Source organism: Delphinapterus leucas, chromosome 20 (assembly GCF_059928025.1).
Source record: "Delphinapterus leucas isolate spDelLeu-1000000601 "Yukka" chromosome 20, BTC_Dleu_Yukka2, whole genome shotgun sequence".
Taxonomy (NCBI): Eukaryota; Metazoa; Chordata; class Mammalia; order Artiodactyla; family Monodontidae; genus Delphinapterus; species Delphinapterus leucas.
Window position 1 is genome coordinate 4,402,594 of NC_143148.1, and position 23,871 is coordinate 4,426,464.

General features: G+C 56.8%; 2 protein-coding genes across 3 annotated transcripts; one reads left to right on the forward strand and one right to left on the reverse strand.

Annotated features, from left to right (window-relative positions):
• Nucleotides 1–1,429: 1,429 nt before the first annotated feature.
• Nucleotides 1,430–17,284, reverse strand: PRPF31 (pre-mRNA processing factor 31). 2 transcript variants are annotated; one of them, XM_089902074.1, is made up of 15 exons: nt 17,167–17,182; nt 15,900–15,960; nt 14,696–14,880; nt 14,547–14,607; nt 11,640–11,723; nt 10,961–11,058; nt 10,260–10,366; nt 9,378–9,547; nt 7,001–7,158; nt 5,803–5,892; nt 4,070–4,197; nt 3,910–3,982; nt 3,187–3,315; nt 2,990–3,088; nt 1,430–1,838 (listed from the first exon to the last, which is right to left on the reverse strand). In XM_089902074.1, the coding sequence occupies exons 3-15, from the start codon at nt 14,870–14,872 to the stop codon at nt 1,713–1,715; spliced, it is 1,500 nt and encodes a 499-aa protein (XP_089758200.1). In that variant the 5' UTR covers nt 14,873–14,880; nt 15,900–15,960; nt 17,167–17,182; the 3' UTR covers nt 1,430–1,712. The 2 variants fall into 2 exon arrangements, with proteins under 2 accessions (XP_089758200.1, XP_022441675.1); XM_022585967.3 differs by lacking the exon at nt 15,900–15,960 and having other exon boundaries at nt 17,167–17,284.
• On the forward strand, nt 17,222–23,853 carry TFPT (TCF3 fusion partner). Its single transcript, XM_022586031.3, has 6 exons — nt 17,222–17,744; nt 18,253–18,511; nt 21,420–21,490; nt 22,922–22,991; nt 23,076–23,294; nt 23,685–23,853. The coding sequence occupies exons 1-6, from the start codon at nt 17,722–17,724 to the stop codon at nt 23,802–23,804; spliced, it is 762 nt and encodes a 253-aa protein (XP_022441739.1). The 5' UTR covers nt 17,222–17,721; the 3' UTR covers nt 23,805–23,853.
• Nucleotides 23,854–23,871: the final 18 nt, after the last annotated feature.

Genomic DNA, 23,871 nt, shown 5'->3' on the forward strand with positions numbered 1-23,871 from the left:
GACTGCATGTAAGAATCACATGGGGGCTTAAAAAAAATCCAGATACCCAGGCCTTGCCCTAGACTGATTAAATAAGGGTTTCTCAGGATGGGAACCAGACATTAGTAATGCAAATTCCTACGATGATTCCAACATGCCATTAATCTGCTAAGAGGATTTTCTAGAGCAGTGGTTGTCAAAGTGTGGTCCCTGCATCAGCAGCATAAACACCACCTGCGAAGTTGTTAGAAAGTCACATTTTTGAGCCCCACCGTAGACCAACTGAATCAGAAACCTGGGCCCTGTAACCCGTTTTAACAGTCCTTCCAGGCAATTCTGAGGCATATGAAACTTGGAGAAACTCTAAGAGTATTCGGGACTGCAGGGCCAGGTGACTCAGATTCCTTCTTGAGATTCTTCACACCTCCTTGCCCACTCCACTGTTCGATTCAGTCTGGCCAGGGGAGATGGGGACTCTGAAGAGTTTTGGACAGATGGCCCTTCCCTGGCACCCCCAGAGACAGAGATCAGCAAAGGTCATCACTTTTAAGCAAGGCTGATCTAAAGTTCAGGGATAAATCTGGGGAAACAGTTATGTGACCTGGAGTAATCTGGCCTTTGGAAAGAACCTCCCCGGTGTGCAGACTCTTTCATGTGAGGGAGGGGAGAGATTCAGTGAGGGCCTCTGAGGTCCAGAGACAGAGCCCTGGGCTGAGGGAGGGACTGGGGACCGGAGACACACACAGAGCCCCTAGTGGTGATGGGGGAGTCCCAGAGAGAGGAACAGAAAGAGAGAGATCTCAGATAGGACCCAGTGAGCCAGAAAGAGACCCCGTAGCATCACTCCCCCGAGGCTGGTCCTCCTGGGTAATTAAGAGAAGTGCTGACCATTCAGGTAAGTGAGCAGCTGTGAAGCCCATCTCCCAGCATGGGAGCTGGCGGCACGGCGCTCTCTTTACCAGGCAGGAACTTTCATAGCACTGAGTCCCTGCCAGGGCTGGGCACCTGTCTGCTCCACCCTGCCGGGGCTTGGCACACCAGGGTGGGAGGGGGAGTCTTCAGCAAACACTGGACAGAATAACAAAAGTGCCCGGTCGTGGGGCCCTGACGGTGAGCCCAGTGCTAAGTGCTTCCTGGCCATCTTTTAGGTCCTCACAGGTGCGCCTGGTGGTTTAAGTGTGGAGGCTTGGAAGGCGGCAGAGGCCAACTGCATGAGATGCCACGACCACCCAGGGCGGCCTGCATTGAAAGCTGGGGCGTCAGAGTGACCGGGGTTCTCTAAGGGGCCTGGAGATGGAGAGGGCTCTTCTCTTCCCGGGACTGCACGATGAGGAAGTGACAGGCCCGGGGTTGGATCCAGATTCCAGGGAGCCCAAGCTCTGTCCCCCCAAACCCCGTAGCTCCTCAAATCGCCCGTGTGTTCGACAAACGATCACTCGCCAAGGACAGATCCTGATAACGTGCTTTTAATTGCACTTATTCCAAAGGTATTTCCTTTCTCGGTTAAAATAAAAAAGACGCGTGATGAAGGCTGGCTGTGTGTGTGAGTGGGGCGGTGATCTCTGTGCTCCGGGGCCGGGCCTTCTCCCGTGCCTCGCCGGACAGTCCCAGCACCGGCCGGCACGGGGCGGCTCTCCTTGCCGGAACCTCCCAGCCCCATCCTGACCCTGATCCCTTCAGAGAGGTGGGGCCTCTGTGTCCCTTCAGCGGGAGAAGGCCCAGGGCACCGCCCCTCAGGTGGACATGATGCCGCTCTTCTCACCCTTGACCTTGAGGAACTCGGCCATGCTGGAGAAATACTTCTGGTTGGCCTCAGCTACCTTCTTCTCCGCTGCTTGTGGGTTCACAATCTCCAGGCCCTGGGCAGGTGAGGGAGATGGGATGGGGTGGGGAGACGGGCCTGGGCCCTAACAATGCCCCCCACCCAGCTCCCCCAGCTCCCAGTGAAGGAATCATGAAATGTCAGGGGCCCACAGGCCCTTCCCAGTGGTCCTTGGGCTCTGGGCAAACATGTGGACAGTTTGCCAGCCCCCAAATCTCCCCCACCTTGGGAGATTCTGACTCTGTGGGCCGGGGGGTGGGGGAAGAGGGGAGGATCTGGGCATCTGAATTTTTAGCAAGTTCCCCAGGAGACTTTAAAAACACCACCGTTGGAGAACAGCTGATCCTATTTGGTTCCTGAATAAGGAAACTGAGTGCCAGAAGTAAGTGGCTTGCCTGCAGTCCCAGCACAAATTGCACCAGCCCCACCGAGGATTTAACGACCAGCTCTGGGGACCCGACGCGTGGCAGGCATCGTTGTGAATGTTTTACACACGGTGACTCTCATCTTCTCGCTGAGGCCTCCCCTGGAGGCTCCCCATCTCCCTTAGTCCTTTCAGTCTCCAGCACTTTCCACCTTCCAATACACTATGTATCTTAGTTATCTGTCCCCCTGCCACCCCCTAAGCTCTGGGAGGGCAAAACTTCCTGTCTCTGTTTTGTGGCTTTGTCCCGGCACATGCAACAGCGCTCGGAATTTAGCAGGCACTCAGCAGACACCTGCTGATGGAGGGAATGAGCTGGTACTCCTCAGATCCCAAGGGCCACACCAGCGCTATTTGGTGGGTGAATAAACCGAGGCACGGACCCGACAGGTGAGTGACCTGCCCTGGCTCCATCCTGTGCTCTGGTGGTTGGCTGGGGTCCCGACTGCCCAGCCCACGTACCTAGGACCTTTCCTGTGCGGGGCCCTGAGGTGGCCCCAGCCACCCGGCTCTTGGAAGGTGGGGACCCAGAGCCTCAGGGAGGGACTGAGCCTGCTCGAGGTCATAGAGACCAACTGGTCCCTGGTAACTTCACCGAGTGCAGGGAACCCAGATACGCCCTTCAAGGGCTTCATCGGTGCCCACTCCCCCCATGGCAGCCCCGAGAGGGGCCCTGTCGCGTGCTCATTCCGCAGGTGAGGCAGCTGAAGCCCAGGAGGGGAAGGGGTTGTCCCTGGGCCTCCTGACCCCAGGGGGGCCGGTACCTGGAGCGGGGTGAAGGCCACGCTGGAAGCAGTCCCCGAGGAGCGGTCGCGGATGGTGGACTTGCCACCGTACACCACGCTCTGCTTCTGCAGGGTCCGCTGTGGGGAGGGCCGGGGAGGTGCAGACTGTGGCTGGGGCCCAGCGCCCAAGCCCGCAGCCCCTCACCCTCAGCCCCCGCCCCAGCCCGCGGCTGTACCTGCAGCGTCTTGGAGATCCTGGCTTTGGTGGCCTCGTTCACCTGTGTCTGCCGCACCCGCCCGCTGCCCGACTTGCCCAGGTGGCCCAGGCTGAAGCCCAGGTCCTCCTGGTAGGCGTCCTCCTCGATCTGGTGGGAGGGGAAGGCGTTGGGTGCCAGCTGCCTCCTCAGTCAGCTAGAAGCCCAGGCACCCACCCCATCGGCCGGCCCTATTCAGGCGCCTACTGGGCCCCGAGTGCAGTGAGCCTTGCTGGGGTCCCAGCAAGGAAGTCAGGTCCCGTTACTGCTCCCTGAGCTCACAGCTGAGAGGGGCCGTGCGTGTGCGTGTGCATGTGTGTGGTGTAAGAACTGAAATGGGTTTCACTGATGAAAGGGCATCTGAGCTAGTTCTTGCAGGATCAGTAGGGTGATGCTCGGGTAACAAGAGCCTGGCAGGGGTGGAGCCTGGGGAAGGGCATGTGCGGCGGGGGGCGGGGGACATGAGACTGGGAGGCCCGCAGGGGTCTGATCCTGAACAGCCTCCAGTGCCTGGGTGGATGGGAAGCCTCGGGGCGAGGGGAGCTGGTGCCGGGTGGATGGGGCGGGGAGAGACTGGAGGCCGGGGTGGGGGAGACCAGGGAGGAGCCTAAGGTGTTGTCCCAGATCTGGGGGTGGGGGGCGTGGCCACAGGTGGAGAGGAAGGAATGCAGCAGGGGGCGGGGGCAGAGCAGGGTGGGGTCTGACCTCCCCGAAGCTCATGCGGTTGGCCTGCTTCCGGATCTCAGTCAGCCCCAGCCGCTCCTTCATCTTGCGGTACCTGGGGACAGGGCAGGGGGTCAGCTGGGAGGGTGCAAGCCTCTTCCCTTCCCATTCCGTCCCGGCCCGACTGGTCCCCGGGCGCCACCTGCGGCCACCTCTCTTCTTACGCTGCCCGTCGAGGGGTGCAGGCAGCGGTTTCACCTGCTTCACGGGCGGCGGCTCCTGCCACTTGTCGAACTTGCGCTCGATCTCATCCTTCAGCTCGTAGCCCACCTGGGGAGGACGGGGTGGGGGTCCTGCAGCTGCTCCCTCGGGCCTGGCCTGTCCGCCCGTCCCCCTCGTTCCCACGCGGCCCTGGAGGACCTTGACCCTCTGGGCTCTGCGGGTTTAAGTCGCACCTACCACGCGATGCTCCCACACTGTATCGCAGGCTCAGTCCTCTCCTCTCAATGCTGCGCCCCACAGGCAATGGAGCAGACAGAGCTCCCGCGCCCGCTCCCCTGCCTCTGCCCCAGCTCTCCTCAGGTCAGTAAGTGGCGATACCCTGGAGTCAGCCATACCCACCCCGAGAGTCCCGCCAGACTCTTCCTTAAGGAAGGACCTCAAATCGGCCCCCTTTCAGCACCCCCACTGAGGCCAAGCTCTCCCCAGGGTGCGAGAGGCTGCACGTGATCTGCCCCCATCCCGCCAGCCTCCTCTCCCTGGAGCTCGCTGTGCTCCAGCCTCAGGGCCTGTGCACCGACTGTTCCCTCTGCTTGAGACACCCTTCCCCCCCAGCATCCACGGGACTCGCATGCTAACTGCACTCAGGTCTATGTTAAACCCTCACCTCCTCGGAGAAGCCCTCCCTGAGTTCCAGGTTAATCAGTCTCACCTCCCTCGCCACCCCCAATGCCCCACATCTGTCTTCCCAGGCTTTACTCAGCACCACTGGACACACCGCAGACCTACCGCTTGTGTCTTCTCGGCCTGCCCCCAGCCAAAATGGAGATGGCACGGAGGCAGGGCTTTTGTCTGTGTGGTTCACTGCTGTACCCCCAGCATCCAAGCCAGTGGTCAGAGAGAGACTGAACCCCTGAACCCACTGTGCCAGGGTGGGTGCTTGGAAAACAATAATGCACAAGACAGAAAACATCTACTCTCCCAGAACAAGTCCGCCAAGGCACACAGGTTGATGGAATAATTACGTGAACAATGACAGTTCTGGTAGAGGGGACAGATCCTGGTGTAGTAGGCAAATAAATACCTCCCCCTCCCCCAAAGGTGTCCACAACCAACTCTCTGGTCCCTGCGAATGTGTCACTTTACCTGACAAAAGGGACTTTGCAGATGTGACTGGGTTAAGGATCTGGAAACGGGGAGAGGGTGCCTTAGATGATCAGTGTGGACCCGGTGTAATCACTGGGTCCTTAAAGAGTCAAAGGAGATGTGGAAACAGAAGCAGAGTCAGAGAGAGCTGGGAAGATGCTACGCTGGCTTTGAAGAGGGAGGAAGGGGCCACAAGTCAAGGGACGCGGGCAGCCTGTGGAAGCTGCAAGAGGCAGTGGAGCCATCCTCCCCTTGAGCCTCCGGAAGGAATGAACCCTGCCAACCCCTTGATTTCAGGCCAGGGAACCCGCTGTGGTCTTCTGACCTACCGAACTCGAAGACAGTAACCCTGTGTTGCTTTAGGCCACTAAACCTGTGGTTAATCTGTCACAGCAGCAGCAACGGGAAACTCATACAGAAGGGGGAGGGGACGCTGACCTCGGTAGGGGCCACGACCAACACCCCCGCCTCTGCCCTGTTAGGACAGCGGTCGCTGTGCTGGGTCCTCTATTGACAGCTCTCCCTGAGACAGACCACATACCACCCGGACAGACGCCGCCCGCCCCTCACCTTCCCCTCCGTGCTCTCATGGAAACTGTCCACTCGGGCTGCCAGCGTGCACTTGGCAGCCACCAGCCGGGCCGCCTTCCGCCGGAGATCCTGGAGTCATGGACAGGAAGGCAGAGTCAGTGTGAGGATGCAATCAGATGGCAGCGTTTCCACAACTCTAGCCCCCGTCTCCATTTCTGCCTGTCAGCATTTCACCTTTACCGCTATCGCCCTACTGTAATAATGTGTTACAGTAACAAATCATCGTCGGTGAGAATGATAACCTACTTCCCCGTTTTTGCACAGAAGGCTGAATTGCATTACTACAGATGGAAGATTATCAAATACGGAGAAAATACCTACATTAAAATTTAAAACATCCATCTGTGTATCCCCAAAAATGGTGTCATGTGCCACAAAAGGTAGGGGCCGGGTTCTGAGAAACACCACGATGGTACCTGTAACACCCACAGCCCCAAGTCTTGGTGACCAGTAGTAATGGTAATGGTAGCAATAATAATAAAGAGAAGAATAACAGTAATAATAATAACATAGTAAGCCAGCAGCAGCTAGGCGTGGAGGGGAATTTAACCCTGTCCTAAGAAGTCTGGCCTTGGCCCTGGCTCCTGGGTGGTGATCTGTGCTGGCAGGGGCCTGGGTAAGCCAGGGAACAGCGCTGTGACTTAGGGTGGGGTCTCTGAGTCACGGGGCCCCAGCCATGTCTGTGCCCCCGAGCCTCGGCAGAGACTGAGCCCCGAGGACCCTGCCCTCGTGCCTCCCCTCGGCCAGCGTTACTCTGGGTGCGCTCACTGTGATAAACCGTAGCCCTGGGTGGATCGGCTCAAGGTGAGCTCTCCGAGTCCTTCTAGCGGCCACTGAACCTGACCGTGGTCTTGGGAACCCCGAACTCACAAGCTTAACGCTTCCGTTGCTTTGTACGTGCGAGGCCTGATGTCAAGGCATTTCGTACGAGTGAGTCCTCGTCTCCACCCCATGAAGCAGGTTCAGTTCACCCCACTTACACACGGGGAGCCTGAGGGGGATCAGAACTCCAGCCTGGCCTGTCAGCTCCAGCGTCCTTGTTCGTACACCCTGTGCGGCCCGTCCTCCAAGGTCCTGACTCCTGGCGTCAGCAGAGACCCCTGGGACCCGAGGAGCAGCAGGGGGAGGGGGTGCCCTTTGGGGCACAGCATAAGGTTCCAAGGGGGGTGGGACTCACCGGGGGCAGGGACTGCACGATGTCACTGTGGTAGATGTAGCCGGTGTGGGGCAGCACTGAGGTGGATGAGAAGCCGGACAGCGTCTTGCGCTGGGCCCCGAGCAGCATGATGTTGCAGGCGGGCATCTTGGAGAGGTTGGTCAGGCCGCCGGCCACCCCTGCAGCGGGACAGAGGGAGGGAGGGGCTCAGAAGGACCAGGGGGATTTGTCTGGGGGCTCGCCGTGCGCTGCACCTTCACAGGAGTTTCTGGTTGGAGCCCCGAGGCGGCCCCCCCAAGGAGGGCCGACGTGTCCCACCTCCGAGAGGGGTTTGGAGGAGGCTCAGAGAGGTGAAGCAACTTGCTAGAGGTGCACAGTGAGCAGACTGGCCCAACAGGAACCTGACCCAAGTCTGCGAAGCCACACAGGCCCTGCTCTGGCCTCAGAGTGGTTTTCACCGCGCTGTGGGCTCGCAACAACAGGGCCTGGGTGTGAATCACCGCTGGGTTCCCTTGAGCGTGTCTGCGGGCATGGGGGAGGGGAGGAGGAGCTGCAGGTAAATACTGTAAGTAGTCCTACCTCTGGGGTGGGACTGCTGTGTGCAGGGCCCTGTGCTGGGCGCTTTCAAGCATTAGGTAAATGGTCTCATCACACACACGAGTCCCTGAAACAAGCCTCCAACACCCGGGCGGGAGCAGAACAGCCCCCATGGCCACTGACATCACCATCCCCGGAACCTGCGACTACAGTGCCACATGCAGCCAAAGGGACTCTGCAGATACGGGCACGTTAAGGACCCCGAGAAGGGGAGATTATCCTGGAGGATCCTGGTGGGCTCAATGTAATCACGAGGGTCCTTAAAAGTGGGAGAGAAAAGCAAAGTCAGAGTGGCACGAGAGGAGACTTTCAAGACAGAGGAAGGGGCCACAAGCCAAGGGATGCAGGTGCCCCTGGAAGCTGGAACAGGCAGGGAACGGCTTCCTCCCCTGACCCACCATAGAGGACCACAGCCCTGCCGACACTTTCATTCTAGCCCCGTGAGGCCCACGGTGGACTTCTGACCTCCACAGCTGTCAGATGATAAACTGCGTCGTTCAAGCCTCTTGGTTCGTGGTCATTTGTTACAGCAGTCACAGGAAACTAGCACAACCCCCAATCGCCACTAGGGAAACTGAGGCACGTGACACCGTTTGCCCAAAGACGTGAGGCCAGCGAGGGGGGAAGCTGGATCCACACCCGAGCTTGTCCTTCCCCGACACCACTGCTTTTACCTGCAACTCTGCACACACCTGCCCCCAAGACTGTGTTATGCGCTGAACTGTGTCCCCCCCCGAATTCACACATTGAAGTCCTAGCCCTCCCCTCCCCACACCTCAGAATGTGACTGTATTTGGAGACAGGGTCTTTAAAGAGGTGATCAGGGACTTCCCTGGTGGCGCAGTGGTTAAGACTCAGCACTCCCAATGCAGGGGGCCCAGGTTCGATCCCTGATCAGGGAACTAGATCCCACATGCAAGCTGCAACTAAGGAGCTGGCGAGCCACAACTAAGGAGCCCGCCTGCCACAACTAAGACCCAGTGCAACCAAATTAAAAAAACAAAACAAAACAGGTGATCAAGGTGAAATGAGGCCACAGGATGGGCCCTAATCCAATAGGACTGGTGCCCTTACGAGAGGAGACTAGGACACAGTCCCACATGGAGAGAAGACCACATGAGGACGTAGTGAAAAGGTGGCCGTCTACACACCAAGGAGACAGGCTCTCAGAAGGAACCAGCCCTGCTGACACCTGATCTCAGTCTCCCAGCCTCCAGACTGTGAGAGGATAAACCTCAGTTGTTGAAGCCCCCCCAGTCTATGGTACTTTGTTACAGCAGCCTGAACTGACTAATACGGCTGCTTTATCAAACTCCCCGGGGAAGTGTTTCTCGGTTGAAGGGGCCAGGAGCCTGAAGGGGCACTCTGAGGCCACAGAGAGCCCCCGAGGAGGAAGGCACCCACTGCCAGGACCAGTGCCCCCGTCTTGTGGAGATACTGAGGCTCAGAGAGCTGACTTTACTACTACCAGGCGGCCCCATGGGCCCATGGCAGTGCTGGGAGCTGCTGGGATGCCCAGCACTTCCACCAGCCACGCCGCCTCTCCCCTTTGCGGCTTGTCTGGCCCCAGCTCTGCTGGGGATGTGGGCGCTGACCAGGCTCAGGGCCCCCATCCTTTCTCCATGTCTGTGTGAAGAGCAAGCTGGCCGACCTCTGTGGTCTCCAGGAGAGATGAGAGGGTGGGGGCGAGAGGACACAGTCCTGGGGCCCCAGGGCCAAATCTCCATTTTACAGAAGAGGAACAGACTTGCCCAAGGTCACATGGCCCGCGGGGCCGTCACTGCGTGGGGACGGGCCTCACCCATGATCTTGGCGGCGGTGGACGCCCCGATGATGATGGAGAGGTTGGGCGCGATGAAGGACATGCGCGACTCCACGTACTCGTAGATTCGGTGCTTGGAGGCGTTGAGTTCCAGTGCCATGTCACAGGCCTCCTCCAGCCGTTCCAGCTCCTCCTCCGATAGCTGCTGCCTGCAGGGTGGGGGGGGGTGGGGGTGAGGCTGGGACGGACCCGACCTTCGAGCTTCAGCGTGTCCCGTCTGAGTGGCCCGGGAGCCCGCGTCCTCCCAGCTGCGTGTGTGTGCACACATGTGTGTGCGGCTTCACCACAGGTACCGCCCCTGCCGGCCCTGAGGCCTGGAAGCCAGGGCTGCTGGGAACCAGTCCTCGGTGGCACCGCACTGCCCAGTCCTGTCTCCGTCTGGGGGAGGCGCCCCTGCCCAGGCCATGCCAGAGCCGGGCCTCTGCAGGCGCTCCCTCTTCCTGAAACGCTCTCCCGCCGAGGCCCCCCACACCCTGCAGGCCTCAGCCCTGCTGGCCACCCCGGCCCACCACCCTGCCGCTTCCCTCGGAGCACGGTCACCGCTGCGATCAACCATTCCAGAGCTCTACTCTGCGGTGACGGATGTCCCCTTCTCCTAGGCGCAGCACGGACGCCAGAGGGGCAGGTGGAGAGCCGGCATTCACCCTAGCAAGGGGATGACACGCCAGAGACAGACACTTCTAATTACGGGCCTGCCCCTTGCCTCACCCTCGAAACCCTGGGCGAGGCTGGCTTCTCATGCCCGGGGAGCCCCGAGCCCAGCACGGTGCCTGGCTTGCGAGCTGAAGTGCCCTATCCCCCTGAGACTGACAGCCATGCCGCTGGCCCAGACCGCCGTGCGCCAGCGGGGCCCGTGCGCACCCCTGGGTGGTGGAGGCAGTGACGCTGACGACCATGATGGTGGCGTTGGTCAGGATCTGCTGCAGGTTCTCGTTGTTCTTGCACTTGTCCAGGCTGTTGCCCAGCTCCTGGGGGGCGAGAGGGCAGGACGGGGGCCTGGGACTCAGGAAGCTCTAGAACCTCTCGTGCTCCTGCACCCACCCGATCTGTACCCGGGGCACTCCCCTGCCTCCCCCCACTCCTGGCAACTCCGCTGCTCAAAGGATCCGCACCGTCTGCCCCGTGTGGGCTGACCCGGAAGCAGAGCTGAGCAGACGGGCCACCCAGGGAAGACCCGCTGCCGCCACAGGCCTGCAGCCCATGGCCACTCAGAGTGCGGGTCTGACCACATCACTTCCCTGGGTGGGCATCCCCTGCCACCGCCCCCATCCGCCCCTGGACTCATGGGGGGCCCTGCGCACTGGTGAGCCCGCCTTCACTTTCCCTTAAGACCCAGAGCCTCTGCAACTCGCCTCCTCGCCTCTTCTCGTTCCCTGAATGCTCCAGGGCCTGTTGCCATCTCGGGGTCTTGGCACTTAGGACTGCTTCCCCGAGTCTCATCCCGTCTCCAGCCAAAGGCTGAGCAAGGGGAACCTTCCCCTTAAACCTGGGGCGTCCGAGAGCAGGGCCCCGCCGCCCCTTCACATTAGTGGCAGTCGGGGAGCCCACTTCTTCCCATTTACCTTGACGGTGCGGATGTAATCAAGTGCATTGGGGACCAGAGACTCCAGTTCGGGGAATCGCTTCGAGTACTTATCCCGGATGAACTTATGGATGATGTCTAAGGGCGACAGGGCGGAGAGGAGCCCAATGAGGGGCAGGCAGACTCTACTGGCTCTCCCAGTACCCATTTCCCCTTCTTCCTTCAGTAGCAAAACCCCTAATTATAGCTGGGCTCACGGACACGCAGCACAAAGCTACATTTCCCGGCTGCCCTTATGGCTGGAGGCAGCCATGGGAGTTAGTTCTGATCTACAAGATGTGAGCTGAAGTCACATGTGCAACTTCCAGGCCACTCCCTCTTCTCTCCCAGCTTTTTGCTGATGAGGACGTGGAGGTGATGGCTGGAGGTGGGCAGTCACCTTGTACCATGAAACAGATAGCAGATCAATGAGACAGAAAGAGCCTGGACTCCTCATCCAGACTTTCATATGAGAGGAAAATATGCTTCCTTCTCACGTAACCACTTGTTACAGCAGCTGAACCTGGATTCCAGCTGATACAGGGGCTTGGGGGCAGGACCCCGGGAAAGGCCAGCAGGGAAGACGGCCTGTGATCCTGCCTGCCCCTCCCTTGGGGATGGGAGGAGGCTGTGGGGGACACCGGGCAGGGCTGTCTCTGCTTGCCCTTCCCAGCACTCACTCAGCTCGTTCTCGATCTCCACCGTCAGGTTGTTGGCGTCCACGATGACCCGGTACTCGGGGGCCGCCTCCACCGGTCCCATCACTGTGAGGATGAGAAAGAGCCTGGTGTGGGTGTGTGTCTATGCACCCACCCCGTTCCAGATCCCACAGCTCAGGGAGACTGGGGATGCAGCTGGAGGGGAGCAGGGAGGGGCTGAAGAGGAAACTGGGGGGCAGGTTTGCATATCTGCAAACCTCCCATCTCTCCCTCCAGGCCATTCTAGACTTGACCCCATCTCGCCCTGGACCTAAAGCCTCCTGGGGCTCACCACACCCTTAGACTAACAGCCCAGCTACCCAGAGTGATGTTTGAGGCCTCCCAAAATGCTGGAAGCTCTGCGAGGACAAGTACTAGGTCTGTTTCCTGTAGCTGCGCAGCTCCTGTTGCAGTCGCTCCGTGGACACTTGCTGGCTCAGTGACTGCAGTCTGGCCTCTGCACCTTCCTGGCCGCATCCTCTCATCACACCCCCGCTTTACGTCATTCCAGCCATTAAAGGACTGATCACAGTGCCCTGAACACTTGGCCTGCTTCACTCTTCTCTTGGCCTTTGAATACGCTGTTCCCTCTCCCTGGTACATCCCTTCCTCGTGTCTGTTTCTGGAAAACCCTTCAAGCGCTAATAATAACAACGATAATGACAATGATGACAGTATTATCACGAGCAACTGACACACACAGGACTTACTGGGCATACGACACTGTTATAAGTGCCTTACGGGCATTAACTTATTTTATCCACAACCAGCCAGGGAGGTTGGTGTTAAATCAGGCCAACATTTCAGAGAAAGAAACGGAGGGACACGGCCTGATGGCACAGAGCCAGCAGATGGCAGAGCTGAGATCTGACTCCCGAGTCTGCGCTCCGAATCCTGATGCTCAAATGCCTCCGCGTCCTTAAGGCTCACAGGCGCCTAAGAATCCCTCCCGCACCTTTCAGGAGGGGTCAGCTGTCTCTCTGTGCTCCTGCCACACTCCCGCCACATCCATTAGACACCATCACCACCCAGTTTGAGGTGTTTCATGTCCACCTTCCCCACCAGACATGGGGTGTGACTGGGTCTGACTTAAAATCCCCGAGCCTGGCCCACACCAGGAAATGTCACTTTTATGATTCCCCATGACTCCCTGGCCTGGCATTTGAAACCCTGCAGGGTCTGGTGCCCTGCCAGCCTCCCCACCACTATGGATGTCCAAGGTTTTGCAGGTGCAGCTCTCTTTCCCTGGGCGCACCCCCCCGCCACCCCATTCTTGGCCTGTCATGTGTATTCATGCTTCAAAGTCCAGCTGAGACATCAGTTCTTCCCTGACCGTGGCAGGGTCAGCCAGCTCCTCCTGTGGCTCCCGAGTGTCCTGGGCTCCCTCCATCCCAGCAGGCACCGCCCACCAGTAACTGCTCCGCCAGCCCCTGAGCGTTCTGAGAGCAGAGGCCCACACAGGCCTGGCCCGCAGGGCGCCTCACGAAAACTTTAAAGAAAGTTTTAAAGGTTTAAAGTTTAACCCTGGTGGTGCAGTGGTTAAGAATCCACCTGCCAATGCAGGGGACACGGGTTCCAGCCCTGGTCCAGGAAGATCCCTCACGCCGTGGAGCAACAAAGCCCGTGCGCCACAACTACTGAGCCTGCGCTCTAGAGCCCGCGAGCTACAGCTACTGAGCCCGGAAGCCACAACTACTGAAGCCCGTGCGCCTAGAGCCTGTGCTCCACAACAAGAGAAGCCACCGCAATGAGAAGCCCGCGCACCGCAACTAGAGAGAAAGCCTGCGCGCAGCAACAAAGACCGAACGCAGCCGACAAGTTAATTAATTTTTTTAAAAAAGAAACGATGGAACAAGTGAGTCTCCCTGAAACTCTGCTCTGACTATACCATTCCTGTGCCAAAAAGCTTCCCTTGGCTTCCCGCTGCCTAGGAATTCAAATCAAGAGCCACAGCTTTCCAAGAAAAACAGCGGTGATGACAGCACTGTCCTCTTAGAGCTGGTCTGAACACTCAAGAGACAACCCAGCTTTGCCCAGGGTTAGAAGTGAGGAGAGATTTTAATAACTTTTATGGATACTGTTTTATATTTTCATGGTTACTTTCTATTTAACAAATGATAGCCGTTTTCCATCCACAGTAGCAATATCTTTCCTTCTTGGGTAAACTGAAGGAAAAAGTATGTGGATTTAAAAATGTGAAACAGGGCTTCCCTGGTGGCGCAGTGGTTGAGAGTCCGCCTGCCGATGCAGGGGACACGGGTTCGTGCCCCGGTCCGGGAAGATCCCACATGCCGCGGAGCGGCTGGGCCCGTGAGCCATGGCCACTGAGCCTGTGCGTCCGGAGTCTGTGCTCCGCAGCGGAAGAGGCCACAGCAGTGAGAGGCCCGCGTACCACAAAAAAAAAAAAAAAAAAGTGAAATAATAAGTGTTTTACAGGTGTGGCAAAACTCTATAACTGATCAGGTTATCAATAAAGTTTGGGAAGCCTTGAGATAAATCCTATCACAATTAGCCAGTGCTCAGCACAGAGCAAGGACTTAAGAAGTGTCATCTTTAGGGACTTCCCTGGTGGTCCAGTGGTTAGGACTCTGCGCTTCCACTGCAGGGGGCCTGGGTCTGATGCCTGGCCAGGGAATTAAGATCCCGTATGCTGTGCAGCACGGGCAAAAAAGAAAAAAGAAAACTTAGAAAGAAGTTGTCAGCTTTGGAATGCAGTACACTCTTAAGAGAGAAGGGGACTGGGCTGGGATGGAAGAGAAGAAGAGGGCTCTGGCAAAGGGTGACGGGAAGGGCCAACTTCCAAAGTCACCAGCAGCAAAGGAGCCAAGGGGCCTGGCTGGAGCAGAGCCGGGGCGGGCGAGGGCGAGGGCCACGGGGAGGGAGAAGTACCTTCCGAAGCTTTGGCCTGCTTGCTGATATACTCCTCAATCTTCAGCATGATCTCAGCGAACTGTCCGGGGAGGAGCAGAGAGTCAGAAGCCGGGACTCTCCAGGCAAAGGAGCTGCTGCCCGTGTCACCCCCCAGGAGCTCCTCTCACCATCTTGCTGTCCCACAGTTTGGCGATGCTCTTGACCGAATCTCCGGAAAGATCCAGCTGGGTCTCCTCCTGCACATCCTCGATCGCCGGCTCCTCCTCTTCCTCCCCATAGCTTCCTCCTTCCTCCTCTTCTGCCGCCTCCTCGAGGTCAGCTAGCAGCTCGTCGGCCAGAGACATCCCGAGGCCTGCGGGCAGGGCGAGCGGGATTCCCACTCATTCCTGGGACAGGCCTCCCCTGCCAGGTGGCCCTGGTCCTTCTTGATCAACCTCACCAGCATGCAGGCTCCACAAGGACAGGTACACTCTTCTGCTTTTTTCTCTAGCTCCTAACTGTGCCTGACACATAACAGATGCTCAGGAAACGCCTGCTGAATGAATCCATGAACCCACTTCCCAGAACCAGATGGTCTCCAGTCATAACCCACACTACCCACCCTTCTCACCCTCACTTCACTGGACAGGACACTGCACACCCCTCACACCACCACTTCACTAAGACTTAAAAGATACATCCCCTCCCTTGATAAGACCTCTCCTCACATCCTTTCCTTCCCCGCCACCAGCAGAGGCCCCTCCCCACCAACTGTTGGGCCCCAAATGGGCGACAGGCATCCTGATCTCCTCAGCCATCAGGACAACCAGGCAGGGCCTAAAATGTCTAGAGCCTCCAGGCCAATCACCTTGGGCTATGAGCAGCTCCTACCCCCCCCAGGTGCTGTACAAATATTAGTATTTTCGGTGAATCCCACACAGTGGAAAAGGCTGCAAAGGCTGCGAAACACTACTCTACAAGGTGCAATCCCCACCGCTCTGTCCTCCCCAGTGCTTTTTTTTATTATTAAAATAAGAAACGCTCCCTCTTCCTGTTCTCCTCTTTCAATAAGACAAATGTAGGGGGAAGGGGGGGAGAAATAAATGTGAGACTGGGACGGACATATACACACTAATATGTATAAAATAGATAACTAATAAGAACCTGCTGTAGAGCACAAGGACCTCTACCCAATACTCTGTAAGGACCTATATGGAAAAACAATCTAAAAAAGAGCGAATATATGTATATGTATAACTGATTCACTTTGCCATACAGGAGAAAGTAACACAGCATTGAAGACCAACTATACTCCAATAAAAATTTTTTTTTAAAAAAGACAAATGCAACATGTACACATTACTATATAAAAAACAGATAACCAATAAGTACCTACTGTACAGCACAGAGAACTATACTCAGTATTTTGTAATAACCTATAAGGGAAAAGAGTCTGAAAAAGAACAGATAGATATATGTATAAGTATAACTGAATCACTTTGCTGTTCACTTCTCTTTATAAGACACAGCTTTTCCTTGTAAACGCACCCATGTTATCTCACACACACCTTTCTCTAAAACTCTCGTTACTCTTGCTTTCTCTGAATAAGAGGAACTCGTCCTTTATTGGACATGATCTGCTCTCCATACATTAGACTCAAGTATCTCTTCTTATCCTCTCTTCTCCGTTTCCCCACTAAACTGTAAGCAAAACCAGGGGTGGTTATCTGTCTGTTCACCGTTATATCTCCACCATCTAGCAGAATCTCTAGCACGTTGTAGGTATACAAGAAATATTGGGCAAATGAATGAATGAACTTTATTTAATCCTTATACCAACCACATTATGGTTTCCTTTCTCCGGCTCTCTGGATATATTATTTTTTCATCCCAAAGGTAAGGGCACAAACATTATTTCTTGCAGCGTGGGTTATCTCTGACCCTGAGACTAGATGCTATCTTGCTGTTATACATCCTATGAACCCTTCAGTTCACTTCAACACTTGAGATTCTCTAAATTTCTAACATTTTGTTTAATGTCCATCTTCCCCATTAAGCTTAAATTTGTAAGGAAAGAGGGACCGTGTCCATTTTGTTCATTGCACACTATTTCCATCGCCCAGCGCAGCACGTGCCACGGATTAGGTACCACGACTTCGCTTGATGCCAGCCAACCTCTCCAGCCTCAGCCCCCGCCACTATTCCCCATGCCCCTGAATCCTTCTCACACTTTTTTCGCTTACCAACTTCTTCCCCTCACTTTAGGTCTTCATTTCCTCCCTTTTTACCAACTCAACAACTCTTCATCCTTCAGTTCTCATATTCCAGCTCCCTGACCCACGCACCCCACTCTAGAGTAGATAAGTTGCTTGGTGATATACACCCCGCACGCCCTGTGTGTACCCTAAAGCACTTCACACATTTGTGGTTACTTAAGTAATTACTTGATTAAGCCTGTCTCCCCAGGCACCATGCAAAGCGCTAATAGGGCCGGGAACGATTTTTTGCTGCCGCTATATCCCCAGAGCCTTAACAATGCAGGAGCATTTGAGACCTTTGGGTAGTCGGTCTACGAAGGCCCGCCTTTCTCCTTACACACTTCCTCCTCCAGACCCAGGAAGCCAACCTCCCGCCCTTCCCTCGTCTCCATCACACTCACCTCTTCTCTTCTCGCACGACGGTTTCTAAGAAATTAGCTTCCCAGCAGCGGTCGACGCTCACTGATGACGTTTCAACCATGCGCCGTCGTCGAAGCAAAGCTGCGCTCTGATTGGCCCCTGCACCGCGTCTTTCCTGGCTGCGTTTGGAACAACAACTTTATTAGCACCTGCCGCTAGGCGGAGAAGGAATGATCCGGAGAGAAGAGGGGCTTTATCCGGCTCACGCCCGCTGTGGACTGAGCCTGATAAGCGGAGAATCGCCATAGTCTGACGACAGGGTGTCAGGACAAGAATAAAGTCGAGGGCAACTCAGACCACTGGTGGAGGAGTTGGACGAGAAAGCAAGGCTTTCAGCCAGGAGTCGAGGTGGAGGTGGAGGGGTTGGGGAGCGGGGCCGGAAATAGGAAACTACAGCTCCCAGAAGGCGTAGCGGCAAAGGTCCCGGATGCTGGGGTCGTGAAGCCTGATGGGAAAGGTAGTTTTGCGAGCGACTTAACCTAGAGGTTAGCGAGGTTGGAAGTTCTGAGGCCCGGGGCGCCCGGAGTCGGAGGGAGATGGAACTGGAGCAGAGAGAAGGGTGAGTGGATTTGGGGAAAACTACGAATCCCAAAAGACATTGCGGCTGCATAAGCGCGGTCTTCTGCGCTGAGGACTGACGGGGATTGCAGTTCCTGCAACTCCTTTGGCTCATAACTCTTGTAGGGACTGGGGTCCGTACTCGAGCATCCTGGGGGAAAAGGCTACGGGTCTAGACTCCTGGATCTGACAGGCGAGGCGGTTGGAGGTCAGGACTCCTGGGTCTGAGTGAGGGCTTGGGGGGCTTGAACTCCCCGTGGAACTCGGGGAAGAAGGGTCTGGAAGTCTGGACTCCTTGATACTGGGAAGCGGGTGCTGGGGCCCTGGACTCCTGGATCCTGGGAGGAAGGGGTCGGGGCTCGAACTCTTCTGGATCCTGGGAATGGTGGGCTGGGGGCCTCGGACTCCTGCATCAGAGAGAGGAGGGGTCTGGGAGTTGGGCTTCTGGTCTGTGGGAGGAGGGACTAAGGGCTAGGTATTCAGGGTCCCTGAACCCACTGACTCTACAGGACCATGGCAGCTGTGGGCTTTGAAGAGTTCTCAGCGCCGCCAGGCTCAGAGTTGGCGCTGCCTCCTTTGTTCGGTGGTCACATCCTGGAGAGCGAGCTTGAGACAGAAGTGGAATTTGTGTCTGGGGGTCTGGGTGGCTCCGGGCTCCGGGAGCGAGATGAAGAGGAAGAGGCAGCCCGGGGCCGGCGGCGGCGCCAGCGGGAACTAAACCGCAGGAAGTACCAGGCGCTAGGTCGACGCTGCCGGGAGATCGAGCAGGTAGGTGAGTGTGGATTCCCCTGTTTTGGGGTCCCCTGGCCTCTATTACCAATCCTTCCCAGTCTCTGCCTGTCTAGATGCCCAGCCTTCCTTGCCCGGCTGAATGAATTTTCCATTCACTTATTCATTCATTATTAATTTATTTAGCACCTATTATATGTCAGGCACTGTGCAAGGCACCTTGGAGAGATGTCTCCTCTAGGAGCATCATCTGACAACCCAGATCAGCTCACTGATGTTTCACAGGTGCCTTTCTTGCTGCCCACCGATCAAACTTTTCAAATCTCCCATACCCTTGACATCATTCGCTCCTGTCCTGTGTGTCCTGCCTCTCAGGTCTCTCTGGGGTCCTTCTCCTCCCCTCCATCCCCACGCCTCTGCCCAGCCTCAGGTTCTTTCTGCTGAATCACTGCATTAGCCTCCTTGGTGAGAATGAGGATGGAGCAGTAAGCAGGGCCCAGATCTTGAAAGGCCACAAACACCAGAGCAAGAGGTTTGGATTTTTTTTTTTTTTTTTGAGAGTGATGGGGAGCTATCAAAAGGTTTCAAACAGGGGAGGGACAGGGTCAGTGCTTGAAAGACTCTCTGAATTTGGTTGGACTCTTTTGCTAGGGCCGCTGTATCAAGAACCACAAACGGATGGCTAAGTAATAGAAATGTACTGCCTCACGGTTCTGGAGACTAGAAGTCTGGGATCAAGGTGTCAGCGGGGTTGGTTCATCCTGAGGGCTGTGAGGGAGAATCTGTTATCTGTTCTAGGCATCCTCCCTAGCTTCTGGTGGTTTGCTGGAGATCTTTTGTGTTCCTTGCTTGTAGATCTCTGCTTTCATCTTCCCGTGCTTGTGTGTGTGTGTATATCCCAATTTCTTTTAATAAGGATGCCACCAGTCATATTGGGTTAAGGCCAATCACCTCATTTAACTGGATTACCTTTGTAATTTGGACCCTGTGTCCAAATACGGTCACATTCTGAGGCACTGGGAGTTAGGACTCCAACACACCTTTTTTGGGGGGACACCATCCAACCTGTAACAACGGTGTTGGGGGAGTTCTGGAAGGAGGCTGGTGTAGTGGCCCAGGCAGTAGAGGAGAAGGCTTGAGCTAGGGTAGAAGTCAAGGAGAGGGAGAGAGAGAGACGACTTAGAGAACTAATAAGGAGGTGAGGTTTGAATCAAGTCTTAGATTAAGTAGGAACACGTCAAGCTGGAGGGAAAGGTACATTTAGGACTCTGTGTGGCGTAGGGCTTACTCAGGATTGGAGAGGTGTCTGGTCTGATGGGGACGCTGGGGAGGGGACTTGAATGCCAGGCTGAGGGCAGTGGGCTTGGAGCAGGGTCAGCTCCAGGCATTAAAGTATATTCCCCTGAAGCTGCACAGAGGCTGAACCTGTGCATACCCTGTGGCCAGCTGTCCCAGTCCTCCCTACGGACCCAGCAGACAGACATACAAACACACACCTGATGAGTTAACATGATGACGTCCCTAGCAGTACTGTTTGGTGTTTTTTGTTTTGGTTTGTTTGTGTGGCCTGTGGGATCTGAGTTCCCCAACCAGGGATCAAACTTGCGTCCCCTGCAGTGGGAGCGTGGAGTCTTAACCGCTGGACCACCAGGGAAGTCCCTGCAGCACTCTGTAATATGGTTTTATGTACGTGTTAATATAAACTTACATAATATACATAAACCAGATACTATGTATCTTTTACCAGGTAGCTTTTGCCTCCGCTTCATCCTTCAGCTCACCCCAACCTCTCTTATCTCCATGACCACTCCTCTCTCTTCTCCCCCCACCACCCCGTGATTTCACGACTCCTCACGTCACTGTGTGTTCACAGGGTCTGACAGCAAGGGTGGTGCTGTCAGAGCGAGCACTCTCACCTGTGAGCACCCACTGCGTGCCAGGCCTGCTCTGGGGGCTTTACGCAGGGACATCTGGGAACTCTTTCAGCGCCCCCCAAGCAGCAGGTATCCTGAGCCCTTTTTAACAGATGGATGCTGGGGTCCAAAGAGACTCAACCATTTGCTCAAATGGAGTTGCATTTGAGCCTCTGCTCTTAGCTCCCCCGTCCCCCGCCAGGAATACGTTGTTATTATTCTCCTTTTACCAGTGCAGAAACCTGAGGCTCAGAGAAGTTAAGTAACTTGCCCAAGGTCACGGAGCTGAGAAGTGGCAGGCTGGGATTCAAACCCAGGTCTTTCTGACGCAGGAGCAGAACATACGCCTTCACGCTTGGGCACACATCTCCTCTGATGACCTTGACTAAGGCGGCCACCTCCTGCCCTTATCTCCAGCATATCTACCAGTTTGGTGTCCTTCAAGCACTTTATCACTAGGTGAAGTCACCTGTTTAACAGTATTTAGGGAGCACCCCCTCTGCCAGGGTCTGCTCAAGGCACCGGGGACAGAGGCACAAATCCCGGGCCTTTGGGGCTTCTGTTCTGTTGGGGGAGAGGGAGAGCGAGAACGCTGCACAGAGAGAGAGGCTATAGGCGATGGAAAAGTGGAGCCGAGAGGCCGGGGTGGGGGGGGGGGGACGCTCTGGCGTGGGAAGTGGGGGAGGGGCTGCTGCAATTCACGAGAGGTCTGAGCGGGTAGCCTTTGAGTGCAGCCTTTGAGAGAGCTAGGCAGGCACCTGGGGAAGAGCACGTGGAAAGCCCCCAGGACAGGACGGTGTCAGGGGACTCAAGCGTGAGCTTGGAGGCCAGCGTGAGCAGCGTGGATGAGGGAGAGAAGCAAGAGAGGCAATGAGGAGGGGGAAGGAGCAGACACAGCGGGCCCTGGGGGCCCCGGGATGGCCCTGGGGGCCCCGGGATGGCCCTGGGCCAGTCGCCCTCCAGCGGGGCCCCATTCACCACGTGTTGGGCATGCGGAGTCCGGCTGACCTGTGTTTTCTCCCACCTCCCCGCAGGTGAACGAGCGGGTCCTGAACAGGCTCCATCAGGTACAGAGGATAACTCGGAGACTCCAGCAGGAGCGGAGGTAACCCCTTGCACACCTGCTCTGGGCCTGCATCGCTTGCCTCTGCTCCCCAACCCCTGTCACCACCACCTTGGGCCTTGGAAGAAAGCTGAGCCCTGGGCCTCGGGGGAGAGGTGTGCTCCCTTTGTATGGAGTGTAGCAGAAGGCAGGAGACCAGACTAAGGGTCACAGACTCAGCTTCGAGCGCCGTTCTGCTGTGTGACTCAGGGCAAGCCACATCCCCTCTCTGAGCCCCAGTTCCCCATCAACTAAGGGTTAACACTGAGATCACAAGGCTGCTGAGGGTTAAATGGGAGCCCACAGGGGACGAGCTCAGCTGAGCCTCCCGCCTCGGATCACCGCGACCCGGATGGGAAGTGAGCTCTGGGGCCGGCCCGCCACTCCACTGGGTCCCCACCTCTGTGAAACGTGGAGAACAGGCCTTATGACAGAGTCTCCATGATGCCGAGACCCCCGGTCAGTCCTCAGCCCTCCACTTACCTGACCCAGTGGATACACCCTCTTCTTTGAAGCACTTTCTTGGCCAGGTCACTCATCTGCCTCAGTTTCCCCTCCTCCCGGCCATTGATTCTTGCCTCTTTGCTGGTTCATTCTCACTTCCCCAAACCCTGAACCTGCAGTAGCCAGGGCTCAGCTCCTGGGTCCTCCTCTTGTCCACACCTGTGCTGTCCAGGATGCTAGCTGTAGGTGGTGACTTTATTTTACATTGAAGTGGAATTTTAACATTCATTAAAATAAATGTCAATTCATTCAAATGAAATTGAAAATTCAGTTCCTCAGTGGTCACAGGCCAAGTTTATTAAGACGAAGTGAAATTGGAAATTCACTCCCTCAGTTGCACGAGCCTCATTTCATGTGCTTGGTAGCCACGTGGCGGGCGCTCACAGATGGTGACAGATCAGTGGCTTCCGTGGCAGATAGCACAGAGAGGACACCTGATACCTACTTGTAGAATAAGAGACTGTGCACGTGAAACGCTCCACCCAGGCGCTGGCTTATGGGGACCACCTAATTCAGAGCTTAAAACAAACAACCAACCAAAAAGCTTTTAGAAGCAGGCGTGGGGAAGAGAAGGCAGCATCACCAGTGAGAGTGCTCCGGGCCCGCCTCCCAGGGAGTAATGAAAATAATAACTTACGTTTGACCGTTTACAAGCCGAGTACTGCAAAGCAGTCATCAAGCTGCAGTGTCGTGGTCAGCGGGCCGCCCAATGGGGTTGTCACCTCCAGATTACAGAGCAGGAGCGGAGGTGCAGGTCACCTGGTCCTGCCCAGAGCCCCACTGGCTGTCTCAAGTGCTTGCCACCCGGGTGTCTCAGACCTTCTGGGTCCAGGACAGCCTTGGCTTCAGTCAGAGCTGGGCTGTCATGGGCCCCCTTCCCAACCGCCAGAAGATAAAGCTGCCCCCCTGGCGGCTTCTCTCCGGCCGCAGGTTCCTTATGAGAGTGCTGGACTCCTACGGTGATGACTACCGCGCCAGCCAGTTCACCATCGTGCTGGAGGTGAGTGCGATGCGGTCACGGGTGGGCTGGGAGAAGCAGGAGCCCAGGACGCAGCCTTCACGCGCCCACCTCCCTGTCTGCCAGGACGAGGGCAGCCAGGGCACAGACGCCCCCACCCCAGGCAACGCCGAGAACGAGCCTCCAGAGAAAGAGGGGCTGTCCCCGCCTAGAAGGACGCCTGCACCCCCAGAACCTGGCAGCCCGGCCCCTGGTGAGGGGCCCAGCGGGCGGAAGAGGCGGCGAGCACCCCGGGACGGCCGCCGAGTGGGAGCTGCGCTGACTCCAGAACTGGCCCCGGTGCAGGTGGGGGCAGCCTGGAGTCCAGGGGTCCGCAGGGCGGGACTGGGGCTCCTGGGCTTCCCTGCTGCGCTGCGGGGCGGCAGGGCCGGGCCCTGCAAGGCTGGGAGAGCTGGAAGGCTTGGACAGGGCTGGTGTTGGCCGGGGAAGGAGAAAGCATTGTAAGACGCCAGGCAAGGGGCTTGCGTGAAGGCAAGGAAGATGTGGAGGCAGCTCTGGGGAGAAGAAAAGATAACCGGGGAGGGTCGGCGGCAGAGGAGGGAGAGAAGGCAGGGGAGGGCGGTGACACTGCAGGGGATGCCGGGACTTCTGGTGAGGTGCACAGAGGACACCGTATGGCCTGGGAAAGAACAGCAAGGCCGGGGCCCTTCTCACGCCTGTTCTCATCTCCCCCAGATTAAGGTCGAGGAAGACTTCGGCTTTGAAGCGGACGAGGCCCTAGACTCCAGCTGGGTTTCTCGGGGGCCGGACAAGCTGCTGCCCTACCCCACCCTGGCCAGCCCCGCCTTTGACTGACCCCACCCCCACCCCAGTAAACCAACCCCTACACTCGCCTCGGCCACTGTCCACTGCTTCCACCTGC

Excerpts from the sequence above, each read along its gene's own strand:
- PRPF31 (XM_022585967.3), bottom strand. The coding sequence starts at position 14,872 with ATGTCTCTGGCCGACGAGCTGCTAGCTGACCTCGAGGAGGCGGCAGAA. Across the intron at positions 3,983-4,069 it reads AAGAAGAGAGGTGGCCGCAG|GTACCGCAAGATGAAGGAGC; the intron begins GTGGCGCCCGGG and ends CCCTGTCCCCAG. Across the intron at positions 1,839-2,989 it reads TGGCCTTCACCCCGCTCCAG|GGCCTGGAGATTGTGAACCC; the intron begins GTACCGGCCCCC and ends TCACCTGCCCAG.
- TFPT (XM_022586031.3), top strand. The coding sequence starts at position 17,722 with ATGGAACTGGAGCAGAGAGAAGG. Across the intron at positions 18,512-21,419 it reads GCTGCCGGGAGATCGAGCAG|GTGAACGAGCGGGTCCTGAA; the intron begins GTAGGTGAGTGT and ends ACCTCCCCGCAG. Across the intron at positions 21,491-22,921 it reads AGACTCCAGCAGGAGCGGAG|GTTCCTTATGAGAGTGCTGG; the intron begins GTAACCCCTTGC and ends CTCCGGCCGCAG.